The sequence below is a fragment of the Gossypium hirsutum genome, chromosome A08 (assembly GCF_007990345.1).
Source record: "Gossypium hirsutum isolate 1008001.06 chromosome A08, Gossypium_hirsutum_v2.1, whole genome shotgun sequence".
Taxonomy (NCBI): domain Eukaryota; kingdom Viridiplantae; phylum Streptophyta; class Magnoliopsida; order Malvales; family Malvaceae; genus Gossypium; species Gossypium hirsutum.
The window spans coordinates 106,103,548-106,118,610 of NC_053431.1; the positions used below are offsets into that span (position 1 = coordinate 106,103,548).

Below are 15,063 nucleotides of genomic sequence, written 5' to 3' on the forward strand. Positions count from 1 at the left end.
ACTAACTAAAAATTTGACTAAGGCAAGTGCACCTATCAATTAATAGTATAGTTACGGTGAGCAAAGATATTGTTCCCACAAGGACTAAAAGTACTAGTAAGTATTGTCTTTCTATTATTTAATCGAATAATTCAAATGATCGATTAAAACTAAAATTAACTAATTTAAGAATCTAACGAACGCAACAAATAACGAATCACGAAAATAATCGAATAACAACCAAGAAACGAAAAAATACCTAGGGAAGAATCCACCTAGATTTCATCTGTCACTATCAATTTAAATTACATAATTTCTTTATTTAGCACATTGATCCGTATAAATCCCTAAATTATGCTAATATCTCTTTTGAGCATAAGAGCAACTAACTCTAGTTTGATTAATTGAATTTTTTTCTAATTAAAACCCCTATTATCGTATTAACTCATACTACAGGTTCCCCTATTAGATTTGGCTCTAATCCGTTAGATTTATGTCGTCCTATTTCTAAGATTGCATACAACTCCACTCAATTACACAAGATCTAATCTTAAACAATGTCAATTCAACTACTGATTTAAGTACATCGAACATGGATTAATACTTTAGAAATATCAAACCAAGAATTAAGCACACATAATTGAGAATAAGAAACTAAGTATTTATTGTGTAAAATAAAAATCAAACGACTGAATTCATCGTAGGGTTCATCTCCCCTAGGTATTTAGAAAATTAGCTCATACTCGAAAAGAGAAAAGTCAATGGTACAATATAACCAAAAGAAATAAAGAGACTCATAAGAACTTCTTAAGAAATCAACCGGGAATCTTCAATCTTGACGAAAATTTACTTCAAAGTCAACTTCAATGGTGTTTTTTGAGTTATTTTCTTGAGTATTCTCTAACGATTCTCTCATATCTTCTTATGTTTGTCATATATGCATCTTAGAATGCCCGAAAAACTTAAAAATTGTGATTTTTCATTGTTCAGTGCACAATCCCGTGAAATCAAAATGGCCTACAACAAGCTCATACGGGTCACATGGCTGTGTGAAAAGGTGTAACCCATGTGGCTCCTTCAACTTGCTCCGACGCTCTGGTTTTCACTCATTTTTTGCTCCTTTTGCTTCCAAGTGCTCTATTAAGCATTAAAACATGAATTTAAAGGATTAGAGGTATAAAATTCACAATTAACATCGGATAATCACCCAAATATGCGTTAAGAATGAAGTTAAAACATGTTACTTTAGCACTTATCAAGTATTAATCTTACCCATATAGTCTTCATTCCAAAAATTGCTAAGCCAAATGATCTAAAGCAGTTTCGACCCATAAGCTTGTGCTTAGAGTTGTACAAAATTATATCAAAAACATTATCTAACTGGTTTCAAAAAGTGTTAAACAAGTGTATGAAGCACAAAGCACGCTTGTTCCGGGTCGATTAATCACGGATTATTCCTACTACCCTATGAAATATTGCAATTTTTCAAGCAGAAAGATCGAGCATAAATGGTCTATTTTCACTAAAATTAGATACGAATAAGGCATATAATAGGGTGCAATGGGATTTCCTAAGGCAAATGATGATAAAGATGGGTTTGATATGGCTTAGGTAGATATAAAAATGCACTATATAAGTTCAGTGTCATACTCTTTTTTTGATGAAAAGTGTCATACTCGATTATACTGAATAGGGAACTAGGAAATCATATTATACCAGAAAGAGGATCAGAACAATGCGATCCACTCAATACCTATTTATTTCTAATCTACAGCGAGAAACTGTCATCGTTAATAAGATTAGCAATTAGAGAGGGATTGATAAAAGGGGCTAGGACTTACCCACAAAAACTGGAAATATCATATTTTCTTTTTTACAAACGATAGCCTATTATTTGGGGAGGCTACGGAAAGAGGAGTCAGAAAAATCAAACAAATTCTGGAGGTGAAAGTTTGCATTGAATTTCTGCCTAAAAATGAAACTCAATAGTTTTTGTACTTTATCACCAATTTTCCCATTCCCTTTCACTATTTCCAACATATGCGAAAATGCCAACCCAGTCTCTTAACGTGCCCACGCATGACATAGTCCACTTAGTCAAAACTTGGAGTTTTTACCCTTTATTTTCTTTTTAATAAAAAATGCAAATAATTAAGTAAAAAATGAATCTACCGTCCAAGAACACTGTTCATATTGATTTTCCCTTCCTTCTAATTTTCAAAACCCCTTTTGTTTGAGCAAAAAAGTTTAAGCCTTTACGGGATAGGTTTAGCACAACCCTGCCATTAACATCTTTTATATGTATTAACCTAAATTAGAATTGAGGAAAAACTTATCAGGATAGTTTTTTTATACAATTGTTTAAAATTACCTATAATTCTTTTTCATCTTTAGATAAAAGGATAAACACGTTTTAAGATGTTTAAACTCACATTCTCTTACTCTAGCGATAAACCTCATCATAGATTTAAATCGTATCTGTTCTTTTTAACACAATTCTTATAACTATCCATAATCTCTCCAACTCATAAATAGGAGGATAATACGTTTCAACGCACTCAAACTTGCGTCTTCTTACATTGACAACAAAATCTACGCCAATCAAGTTAAGATTCAATCGACCATTTAACTTAATTTTAAAAAATTGTTATTAATAACTCATTGATACTTCATATGATTATACATTGACAATGTATAAATCTTAAATTTATTTATATTTGATATTATATGGAGTCAACGAGTTAAATGATAATAAATTATTATAAAACAAGTTATATAAATATAATTTTAGAGGTGAATTAATAATAGTGCCTGTTGTGTAGGTTATTTTATCGATTACATTATATATCTTAAAACTCAAGCTATATATTTTCGAAATAAAATACGTAGACTATAAAGAATATAAGTTAACTGTATAGGATGCCGTAAACATAAACCCAATTCATTTATGTGGAACAAGACAGAAGATAAAAGACAATAATAAAAATAAAATTAGGGTAATTTAATTATAAATTCTATAAACACAAAATTTTGTTATAATGGTGGGGAGACCGGAGAGAAGAGGTGCGCGGAGTAAAAGGAGGCACAGAACCGGAAGAGGACAAAAGATGGAAATTTTAAAAAAAAATAGATTAAAAGGTTTAAAGCCCAGCCCAGGACATAACAGTCATTTTTAGACATCAATTTTAAGGTTAACATCTCTCTCTAACTGAAAACGACTGCAAGCAACTTGTGGTCTACCTGTGAATATATATTACTTTTTTTCGATAGACACCGACTCTATGGCCATCACTCTTTTCTTTATATATAGATCATATGGTTCTCTCGTATTTATCTCTTGTTCTTTGTTTTTTTTTTTTCTTTTACTCTCTTTCACCAAATCTTCTTCCTCCTCTTTATATTCTCTTAGTTTTTTTTTTTCACCATCAACAATGGTGGATCTTCAAACTGTATGCTGCATGTGCGGCGACGTTGGTTTTCCTGACAAACTCTTCCGCTGCAACAAATGCCGCCACCGCTTTCAACACTCGTATGGATTTCTTTGTTTTTTTTCCTCTGTTCCCCATCATCATAGTCCATCCATCTTCATGTGTATATATGCATATATCTAATCATCACCATCATCATCATCATCATGGGTTGATAGATAGTTAGATACCCTTAATTCATTTTATCGTTCATCATCACAGTTAGATAACACCCATCTCCACCAAGCACCACCCAACAACCACCACCAAACGTAATGGTTTCGTATTAGACGGAATGGAAATCATAGGGGTTATCATATTTTCCTTCTTAAAGCGTATATAAAATATATTAATGTTTTCATCATAGCCATATGTACTTTTTTTTTTTCAAATTCTATTTATATTTTATGGGTCGAAAGTTAAACAAGCTCTTGATGCTGGCTGCAGGTATTGCAGTAATTACTACAGCGAGTTCGCTGAACCAATTGAACTGTGTGATTGGTGCCAAAGCGAAGCAAAGAACTCGAGGCAAGGAAGGTCTTCAAAGAAACCAACAACTGGAAACGAGAGTGGAATTATAAACCGATCCGAGTATTCGGGTGACAAAATCAAGCTACAGGATCGAGACGAAAGTGGTGATGATCAGAAAGGAAAGAGCAGTGGGACGCCCTCTCCAAGGCCTACGACACGCAGGTACAAGCTTCTCAAGGATGTGATGTGTTAAAAACACTTAATTTCCAAAGGAAAAAGAAAAGAGTTTGTGTCGAGAAAACTTTGTGTGTTGTCGATAGTAGCAAAACTTGTTCATAAGTTGTTGTTATCCAGCGTTTCTTTTCAGGGTTATGGATGAATTTGTTGGCAGTATGGCTTTTTTTTTCACTTTTTCGGTAAGTTTTGTTAATAAAATAATGTAATTATATTCAAACTGGATCGTTGGCACAGGTTTTTAAGCTTTTGTTTTCGATCTCTTTGTTCCACTGCTAATTAGGCTAAAGTTTGTAAGATTATGGATGCATGACAGATGAGATATTCATATAGGTTTTTCGTGCATGAAAATGTTGGATCATCAAATAAAATATACCAATCTATTTGACAGTCATTAACAAATGTTGGATCATCTGTAACCTAGCGGGATGATTTGGATAAGCATATGATCTAGTGTTTTATCTAGCTAGGGTTTGTTATCATCATCGCAATAAGGGTTAATGGGATGAGTTTCAGCACCTTCATTTCCTTTCACTAATTTGTTGAGTCTCTTAAGGAGAATTGAATGCACTTCAATGGTTGCCTCTTGGCCAAAGAATTCATAGTACCTAAAGCTGCAGATTCATTGAAAGGCTTTAATTGCTAGGCCCTCCATTATTATTTTTGAGGGAAAAAAGAGAGGAAAGAATTGCCTACAAAATAAGTTTTTTTTTTTCATTTAAAAAAAAAAGAAAAGAAAGAAATGTCAAAATGCCCTTCCGTGAAGAAGAGAAACACATGGTAAATGTAGCTTGGCCTTGATCTACTAGAGTAGCTAGCAGAGACAGGAAAGGACGGAGTTTTTTTTAGCAGATTGTGGCTCTCCTAGGCCATTCATTTAAGTCATTCGATTTTTGATATTTCTTACTGTTTGTATTGTACTGCATTGTTGACCCGTAGTTGTATGAAATATCTCTCAAGTACAAAAAATATTTAGCTGATAAGATCTCCTTCCACTGTATCTGCTTTTGGCCATATATGAGAAACCAAGAAAAACCTTTCTTATTGGGCTATATATATATTGAAGTGAAAATGAAGCCATGACCTGTACCTCCAGTTGATGGCACCCAAGTAACATAAATTACCCAAAGCTTTCTTCATTATCAAATCTCTCATCTTACTTTTAAAAGTTTTAAATTATCTGTCAAACTTATAATCTTTCAATATATCAAACATTAACCCATTTTTCAATTGTGGATGTACTTCCTTTCTTTCCAAACAATCATGAAAAAGTTATCACATGGTTGCTGCTTTCACTTGCTCTCTCTCCTCCACCTTCCATTGTCCAACTTTCAAGCAAATAGTTGGAATTCTAGAATCTTTTGAAGATTAACATGCAACTGTCGAATATTTATGGTTATATGTCTACATTTAAAGATGTTTCATAATTTGTTTTCATTCATTAAAAAAACCAGGTTATGCTTATGATTGCAAATTGCATGTGAGCACACATATCTGATTTGCACTTGGATATCATATGTTATATTCCTTTGTCCCCAAAACCATTAATGAGTTCATTTATATTTTCTTAAATTTATATTGTATCAGCAAAAGTTTTTCACACTGTCTTCATTTTTAATGATGTGTCATCCAGTTCATTAAAGTAAGTTCACTGCAATTGATTTTGGTGGTTTTTTTTTTAACATTTTTGGGGTTTATAGGAGCTTAAGTTATCTCTTTTTGGTATGTGTTTCAAGTGTGTTCTATTAACTTTGTGGTTAATTTTTTAACTCTTTGGATTTTAATAATGCTTTTAGATTTGCTGACAAAAAAAAAAGGAAATCTAGTTCACTAAAAGTGTGTATTTATAATCATACACCATCAATCAAATATCAATCATTCCTTACATTTTGATGATTATTGGAAAAAAATAAAACTTTAGTTTTCAAAGAAAAAAGTGTCCTTTTATGTGTTCATAACCGGAAATATATATATGCAAGGTAACTAGTCAATATTTGTATTACATGAATTTGTCCCTATTGTTTTGGTACTAATGCATTTTGGTATCAAATGTCTTTTTTTCTTACCGTATCAGTTTATTTTATAATTTAATTTTCATTTACTTTTTTAACTGATTTTGAGATTTTATAATAGTATAAATTATATTAAATTATGGCAAAATGAAAATATTTATTTAATAAATCTATAAAAAAATGGTATAAAATTAAATGCTATTTTAGTTGAAATAGTAAAATTGAAAAATAGAATATTTTAAAGTTTTGAGTTCACCTCCTATTATTGTATGTTTTTTTTTCGTAAATTGTATATAAAATACAAAAATACCCTCAAAAGTATATTTGTTTCTTTATAAAAAATATTGAATTTTTGATAATTTTATAACTAAATTGAAACTTGAGGGCGACACCAACTCAGCCAAAACTTTAAATAATTGTAAAGATGCGTGTATTATTTTATACGTTTATAATATTATATATGTAAATATCAAATTTAAAAATTATAAACATTTAACCAGAATTTGGTACACTCTTTCTTATAAAATAGATTATGCAGGTAGCTCCATTTTAGGAGTTATAAGATGTGGTTAAAAAAAATAGATTACGCATTTTTTTAGGATTAATAAAATGTGGTTATGAAGAATAAAAAAAAATCAAATTAGGAGTAGATAGTTGGTTTTGATACATATAGAGAGGAGAAGGATTCATTTAAACTAATGTAAAAGTAAAATGGTTTCACATTCTTCTATAGTTTTTTATACCATTAATATTTTAACAATTCAACTCTTGAATTTATCAAAATATTTGTATTTATCATGCATATAAATTTTTGAATTGAGTCGATATCTCTATCATATAGATCTAAAACTTTTAATTATTCTTTTACATAAAATAAATTGTTAAAACATTTTAGTTGACACCAAACTTGAAATACATAATTTACATGAAAAATATGAAATTTGATGATTAAATTATTAAAATATCAATAAAACGGTACAAAACTACACCCGTGTAGTGGGTCTCTCCCACACATATATATATATAAAAGACAGAAATATAATTGATATTATTATTTATTATTAATACTTGATTTAATTTTCTAGCAATTCAACAAGAATTTAGTCAAACATTTCATAGTAGTATATAGATATCGAAATTTTTAAAACGTCAAATAATATAATAAATAATTGAAAATTTAAGTAAATTATTAATGAGGTTCAATACCTGGAATAATTTAACAAAAAAATAAGCATATAATATCGAGATTACAAAAAATAGTTTGACAAGTTTAATATACATTTGTGAAATATTAAAGTAGAAGACGATGGCAAGCATTATCAACAGTTATGGTACTGTAGCTATTGTCGGATCCTTTGTTTGCTTTCCTAAAGTATAAATTTTTTAACATCTTTCGATAAAACTATATAACCCTTGTTTTTGTATTGTTTCCCAATGTCCGTAAATCAAGGTTCTTTTATGTATATTATATTTAACATCCAATTGTCGCTCGTGAATTTGTTTGTTAAGGCGATTGGTAATTGGTGTGGGAGGGTTTTGGTCCCCAACCTAAAACAGTGTGAAGAGCGTTTGTTAATGAAGTGCACTAACATTTGCTTGGTCTGTTGTCTGTTAATGAAGTGCACTAGCATTTGCTCTGTATGTAGCGACTCATATCATATCCTCAAAGAGTTCTTGAACATTCAAGAGCCTCCCTACTTTTAACAAGCCACCATAAGTGCTGGGTATGTAGCACTGTCAGGAACTAGCGCCATTTGAGCCATTTGAGTTTTACTACTTCGTTTATCCTACAAATTTCTTTTTCAAAAGCCCCAATAAGTTTACAATCATGATGATAAGTGTTTAATTGAACCTTTTGAGACATAGACTTCAACAAATTTAATTAATGGATTTAATCAACACTCCAACAAATAATCATTAACAAATTTAAGGATGAAGAATGAAAAAACAAAAATAAAATAGAAGAAGGAAAAATTGTCCCCCTTGATGAACAAACCTTCAATAAAAACAACCAATGGCGATGAAAAGTCAATGTCTTATGAAACCCTCGGGAGAATGATTTTCAACAAGCTCAACAAATGGCTCTAACCAACCTCTAAAATTGAACCCTAGTAAAGCTTTTGCTGATTAAGAAACATAAAACTTCTAAACAACTTTAAACACTTAAAAATATCTTAAAATTCAAAATAAGTAAATAAAAAAATAAATTCTAATATATACAATATTAGGCTCACATACAATAAAAATTAAACTTAAAAATCGAATCTAATATGATTTAAAATCGAATTAAAGTTTTAAACTCATAATTTTCTGTTAAAATTCCATCTAAAAATTTTGCCCATGCAGTTTCATAAAATAGTTATAACTTGAGCTTCCTAGCTCAAAATCGAGTGATTTAAAATGCATTTTGAAACTAAAAAATAACTCTTCAAATGTTATACAGACATCTCAGTCCGTAACTACTAAAATCTCATCCAAAAATTTGTTACAAGTTGACTAATCTTTTACGCTTGAAAATTGACAATTTAATTGAATGATCTTCAATAAATTTCACTATATCCATACATCCATACATGTGTTACATGATTAACCATCAAAACAAACCTTTCTCGCCTCATCCATTTCATCCTGCAAACAACTCAATATAATAACATTAGGTTGAATACCTCTATAAGCCACGAGCCCTCTTTTCAACTATACCTACAACTCATTGTTGTTTGAGCTCGTATATATCACGTATTACAAAAGCTAAGACCAAAATTCAAAATATGCTTCAAACATAGTGGTATAAATTGATAGCCAGTTCAGAGTATTACACTCAATAATGTTGGAAATGTTTAAGAATGAAGTTATCTGCATATAGAGAATAGTCTCTTCTGTTTTTTTTTTTTTTAGGTTTTGATGAATCTCAAGTATGAATGAAAAAGTTAGTTAGTTGTCCATCTTTTTGAACAATTAGCAAACATGTAAACATCTTCAGCTAGTAAAAAGATAATTACAAAGAGATTTCAAACCTAATTATCTAAACAAATCAGTAGAAAAATTATCAATAGAGATCACATTATAGAAAAAAAAGAAAGAAAAATACCAAAACTTGAACATTGTTGGGAAAAAGATGATTCTTAATTTTTGGATGATGAATCAAACCAGCCAAAGAAATCCAGATGGAAAATAAAAATTTTGGCGAAGAGAAAGAAATCGCAGCATCCACTCTTGCTATCTGTCTTTCTTTTTAATTGAGAAGGAGAAGTAAACTGCAATATTATTAATGAAAAACTAATATAATTCACATTTTAAATCATGATTGGAGAGGTACACAGCCGTACACGTGGTTTGATCCAGGGTCATTAATTATTTTAGGTCCCGCAACTTTTGGATACTACCGAGGCTTCAGTCCTTTCAGCTATACAACCTTACAACCTTTTATGTCATGGTGTGTGTGTGTGTGTGTGTGTGTGTGTGTGTGTGTGTGTGTGTGTGTGTGTGTGTGTGTGTGTGTGTGTGTGTGTTCATCTATGCATTTTGATTTTGTTTGAGAGCCTACAGGCTGATCCGTATTCTTCTACATCTGAATTGGTACTCTGCTGGTTTGTACAAGTCTTAATATGTGAATAAAACTTTATATGGCTTACCAATAAGCCAGGCCCGTACTAAAACTTTATATGGCTTACCAATAAGCCAGGCCCGTACTAATTAAGCCTAAAGAGCCGAGTGGATCGGGCCGTACTTGGGAAACGAAAACTTATGGTTAAGCCAACTGAAAATTTCCTTATGCAGAAAATTTTATTAAAGATTGTTATAAAACAGCCTGCGAATATTTTATTTTATTTTATTTTTTAAAAAGAGCCTTGCGATCAACAAGTGAAGAAGTAACTGTGGTTCATGGGTTAACTATTCAGTCTTTAAGAGAATAATCCAACTTAACCTAGCAACTGAATCTGCAACCTTATTGTCCTCTTTGGATACATAAGAAAAGAAAAAGATTTTTTTTTCGTTTGTGACAAGTAAAATAAATAACTAGCTACATGGCTCTAAGACCTTTCCCCAAATGAGGAAGTCTCAAACACACATAACTTGTAGCTTTTTTCATGTACCGTGTACAATTTGAAATAAGGTCACACGGCATTAGACTGTGTAATATTTGTGAATCGTATGAAAAATCCTGCACTTAAAATCAAACAGACCACACAGCCATATGGGGTGACCATGTGTGGCACACGACTGTGTGACACACGACTGCGTGACAGACCGTGTGGGATGACCGTGTGTGACACACGATTGTGTGATAGACCTTGTTTAGTTAAAATGACTTCCAAACCAAACTATGTCAACATCCATATCTTAGGTTCCAAACCATACCATTTCCATCCAATTATACCCTATTCAAAACACATCAAAAACATGTCAAAATTATGCCAAATCACATTCAACCTATGTGCCTAACCATTGTACCTTCATAGGTACCACAATTCAAACATTTAAAATCTAATTCATTTACATCATTTCCCAAACCAAAAATCATGTTTCTATCAAGCATTTCATAACCTTAAATCACAATCAAAACCAAACTTACAAAGTCATGAATCATACTACTTACATACATACGGTTAAAACATACCAGAAGAGTTAAATAAACACAACTACAACATCACATAACAAAGTATGAAACAACATATCTAATAGAAATTGAACTTAAACTCCTAGTACATACCATTTATAACCTAAATTAAAATAATCACAATTTATACCGAGTCGTTGAACAGATAGTGTGAGCTCCGACTTGAACTTCTAACCATTGTAAACTTCCGATGATCTACAAGAAATCAAACATAAATGATGTAATTTTTGCTTAGTAAGTTCGTAATAAACTTAAACTTTAACTTACCATAAAGATTGCAACTTAAACAATTTGCAATTAAATTTATAAGCAAGATCATGAGTTCATTATTAACCTACACATATCACAAGTTTCACAAGGTTAATGAGTTTACATATACAAAACTTATAACCTATCATGTTATAAAACATATACAAGTAAACACATTAGATATATCATTCATTCAACACCAATTCATTTAACATTTCACCCTTACATTTCAAATGTTCATTTTAAAATTCCATTTTTACTTATCTATCCATATAAACATTTCAAATAACCATCTCATATAACCATTTCATATTACACCTTTAACACAAGCATTTTGTAAATCGCATTTCAATTTCTCCATTCAATGGCTCATTCCATATAACTGTTTTATATACATGTTTTATTTTATACATTTAACAACAATGTTAATAAACATTAATCCTATCAACTACAATCATTCCACAAGTGAGTTTTATGTACACGAGTTACATAATCTAATCAGTCATACAAGATCATTCAATACCAAGTCATGATATAATATCAGAACTCATGTAAACATTTATATAATTCATTATCAAGTCATTTAACCATTGAAAATCTACCTGATGAATGATATAAACAGATACGGATACACAGTTATCCACCCAAGACACACTAGAAAGCTCAAACAAGCCAAACCAGCCAAAAACACGTCTGGGCACCAAGTGCCTAGCCTGTAGGCTAAGGGTACCAAATGCATATCCCTTAGGCTAACATCCACCCCCGGTAACACGCCAGAATCACTATAAATATAACACGATAGTCTGCAACAAATGTTAGACTCTAGTATATTCAGTGGATAATAATAAGTGAGGAATAATCATCTCATCACAAGTCAATCCCGTACAGCGCACAATATAACCTATTGACATGCCAATTGTACTCTATCCTATGTTTATCCGAGCTGGATACTCATAATCGTATAACAGTTTACATTTCAATCTATTTCTCGCCAATTCAATTGTAATATTTCAGATATAACCAATGTCATCAAATTACATGATTTTAATAATAAAATTACTAAAATACACAAAATAATATTGTATGAACTTACCTAAACACAATGGCTACGAACACTTCAATAACGATTACTCGACGACTTTTCCTGTCCTGCAATTATCAATCGATTGATCTATTTCTTAATCTAAATATAATAATTTAATTCAATTGTTCCATTCAAATACTTTTAATTTACCCTTTTAACAATATTTTACACTTTTACCCTAAACTTTCACCTTTTATTCAATTTAATCCTTAAATCCGAAACTTCAAATTAAACATAATTAAACTCAAATCATGCTGACCGAATTTTCCATAGTCCCTATACAACTCATATTTATTACATTTTCACAAGAATTTCATATAATTTTACTATTTTAATAATTTAGTTCTTTAACTTAAAAATAAACCAAAATCACTTTACAAAATTGTCCTATTTAACTATCAAGCTTATAAACCTATCATCAAACTTCAAAAACATCACAAATTTATCAATGACATAAATCGTAACATTTAACAGTTTTACAAATTAATCATTAAATTAACTAAATTAAACTACAACGATTTCAAAAATATAAAAATCATTAAAAATATAATAAAAATACCTGCTATGCAATGGACTTTATTGATAGCCGAAGCTTTAGTGTTCTTCAACCACGACTTTTGGTGAAGGACGGTTGAAGAAAGTGAATAAAAAATAATGAAATGGCCATTTTACTTGTTTTTGTTTTTATTACCTTTTTAACATTATTAACTTATAATATAATATATAATTTTATATGTAAACCACTAATAAACCGTCGAACATAAATGATTATGGCTTATTTGTCAAATAAAATAATCCAATGAGTCATTTAAACTCATTTAACCTTTATAAACTAATAGCGATTAATTTATGTAATTTTTATTATTTAGTCATTTTTACTAAATTAATTATTAAAATGTAAAAATTTCTGGACCAAATTTCAATATACTTATATAATAAAATCATAAATATTTAATAAAAATATAACTCCGTAAATATTTAATACACCTATATAAATATTTGCGGATTCAGTTTACAGAAACGAGGTCTCAAAATCTTATTTTCCAAAATCACTTAGCTTTAGGGACAAACCACTTGAACTTAACTATTCATTCTATTAATAAAATTATCAAATCAAAATTCATATAATACTATTTTTTTACTCGTAAATATTAACTAATAATATTTACGGACTCACTTGTCGGATTTGTGACACTGAAACCACTATTTTCGATATTACTAAAAAATGGCTAATTACAACATTATTTAAACAAAAACAATAATGTTTTTGTAAGAAAAAATTTGTTCGAGTCCTAAATTAATTTGCAAACCAACAACTTAATCAGAATCTTTAAATATATCATTTCATTTGAAATAAGATTAATAATATTATATTCTTAGGTAAACTATAAAAATAATCACTTATATTTATTTACATTTACGTTTTGATCATTAAATTTTTAATTGTTACAGACTTAAATAAAGATGTTGCAATATGGATATTGGCAAACTTGGAATGCGACCAAAAAACTAGTTGTCCAATAGATTCAAGAAGTTTAAGTTCAAACAAGATTAGATTTCATGACCAATGTCATCAGAAAACTTGTTGGTAGAAGCATCGAGGTGTCCTAAACTTAAATAGTCACCAAATGAAGGCGTCCCTATTGAGAAATTATTCCAAGAAACATCCAAAAACTTGAGTTTTCTGTGGTTGGAGACATTGATCCAATGGTGGATTGGAATTTTCTACTTTTTGAATTTTCTATCGTTTTGGTTTATGTACAAACGAAGCTAACTGGGGAAGTAGGGAGGGAAAAGACTGCAGTGGCTTTGGTTGAAAGTTTCACGTGGCTAGATCTTTCATCTCGTGATCCGCACGGTCTTAGGCGATCCATTCGTCCAAACTCGCCTAAGTCAACCTTTACTCAAGTAATGATTCCTTTAGAAGTCCTCCAAGGCACCAACTTGTATAGCGAAAATGATTTATGCCAGAAGAAGCAACAAAAGAACAACAGAAAGCGTAGATGAAAATCTCACGAAGACATAGGTACAGTATCCCGGAAGCAATCCACTAGCTCATACAGAGGTGAAAACCTCACGAAAGCGTAGCTTCTCACTCCCACTTAAAGGTGCGACCACAGCGGTCATGCGAATGTAATGTGCGAAATCAAAGTAACAACATATGCAGCAAACACCTGTAAAATGATCAATATTTTAAAAATCTCCAAACTTTTGACATTAAGACACAAAAAATCAATTTCTTGGCTTGACTCTCTTATAATTCCCCAGTGGAGTCGCCAAGCCGTCGAAACCTCCTTTTAGAAGGCGAAGAGGTATTTTGAAAACGGGAGTCGCCACCAACCTTTTAAAGTGTGATTGGATCACTTTATAAAACATTTTGGTCTACGAAATTATGAGAAAGTGAGTTCGGGAGTCGTTACGTATGAGGAAGGGTTAGCACCCTCGCAACGCCCAAAATTGGTACCAAATTGAATAATTTTGTCTTAATGTCAAGAGTTTGAAAGAACTTAAAAATGAGATATCTTTTAAAACCGTAATAATTTTGAGTAAAAAAAAAGATTCCTTCATTTCAAAAGAATATAAATATCACATCCAGCATGATTGGACACGATATTCTTAAACTTTCATAACTAAAATCATCTTGTGATTTTCAAAACTCATTTAGAAGAATTTTTTAGGCATTTAGACAGACGGGAAATTGCAACCCAGCATGTTAGGGCACTACTTCCCGAATTCCTAATTACCAAAAACATTGCCTTATTTTTTAAATTCTTTTTGGATCGAATGAAATATAAAAGTTTTTTAAAGTGATGATGCATTTAACATATTACAAAGGATTAATAAATTAACTTACATAATACCTTCTTTAACCTTCCATGCAAATATAATATATAAAAAAATAAAGAATAATGGCATAAATTATACAATATACGTTATCATTTTATGCAT

General features: G+C 30.7%; 1 protein-coding gene and 1 long non-coding RNA gene across 2 annotated transcripts; one reads left to right on the forward strand and one right to left on the reverse strand.

The window, feature by feature from the left end:
• The first annotated feature begins 3,259 nt into the window (after window positions 1–3,259).
• On the forward strand, window positions 3,260–4,412 carry LOC121204489 (uncharacterized). The gene is made up of 2 exons (XM_041074339.1): window positions 3,260–3,508; window positions 3,894–4,412. The coding sequence occupies exons 1-2, from the start codon at window positions 3,261–3,263 to the stop codon at window positions 4,168–4,170; spliced, it is 525 nt and encodes a 174-aa protein (XP_040930273.1). The 5' UTR covers window position 3,260; the 3' UTR covers window positions 4,171–4,412.
• A 3,619-nt stretch (window positions 4,413–8,031) lies between these two features.
• On the reverse strand, window positions 8,032–9,412 carry LOC121204490 (uncharacterized). Its single transcript, XR_005899409.1, has 2 exons — window positions 9,252–9,412; window positions 8,032–8,791 (listed from the first exon to the last, which is right to left on the reverse strand). It is a non-coding gene; the product is annotated as an uncharacterized lncRNA (long non-coding RNA).
• Between the last annotated feature and the right edge of the window lie 5,651 nt (window positions 9,413–15,063).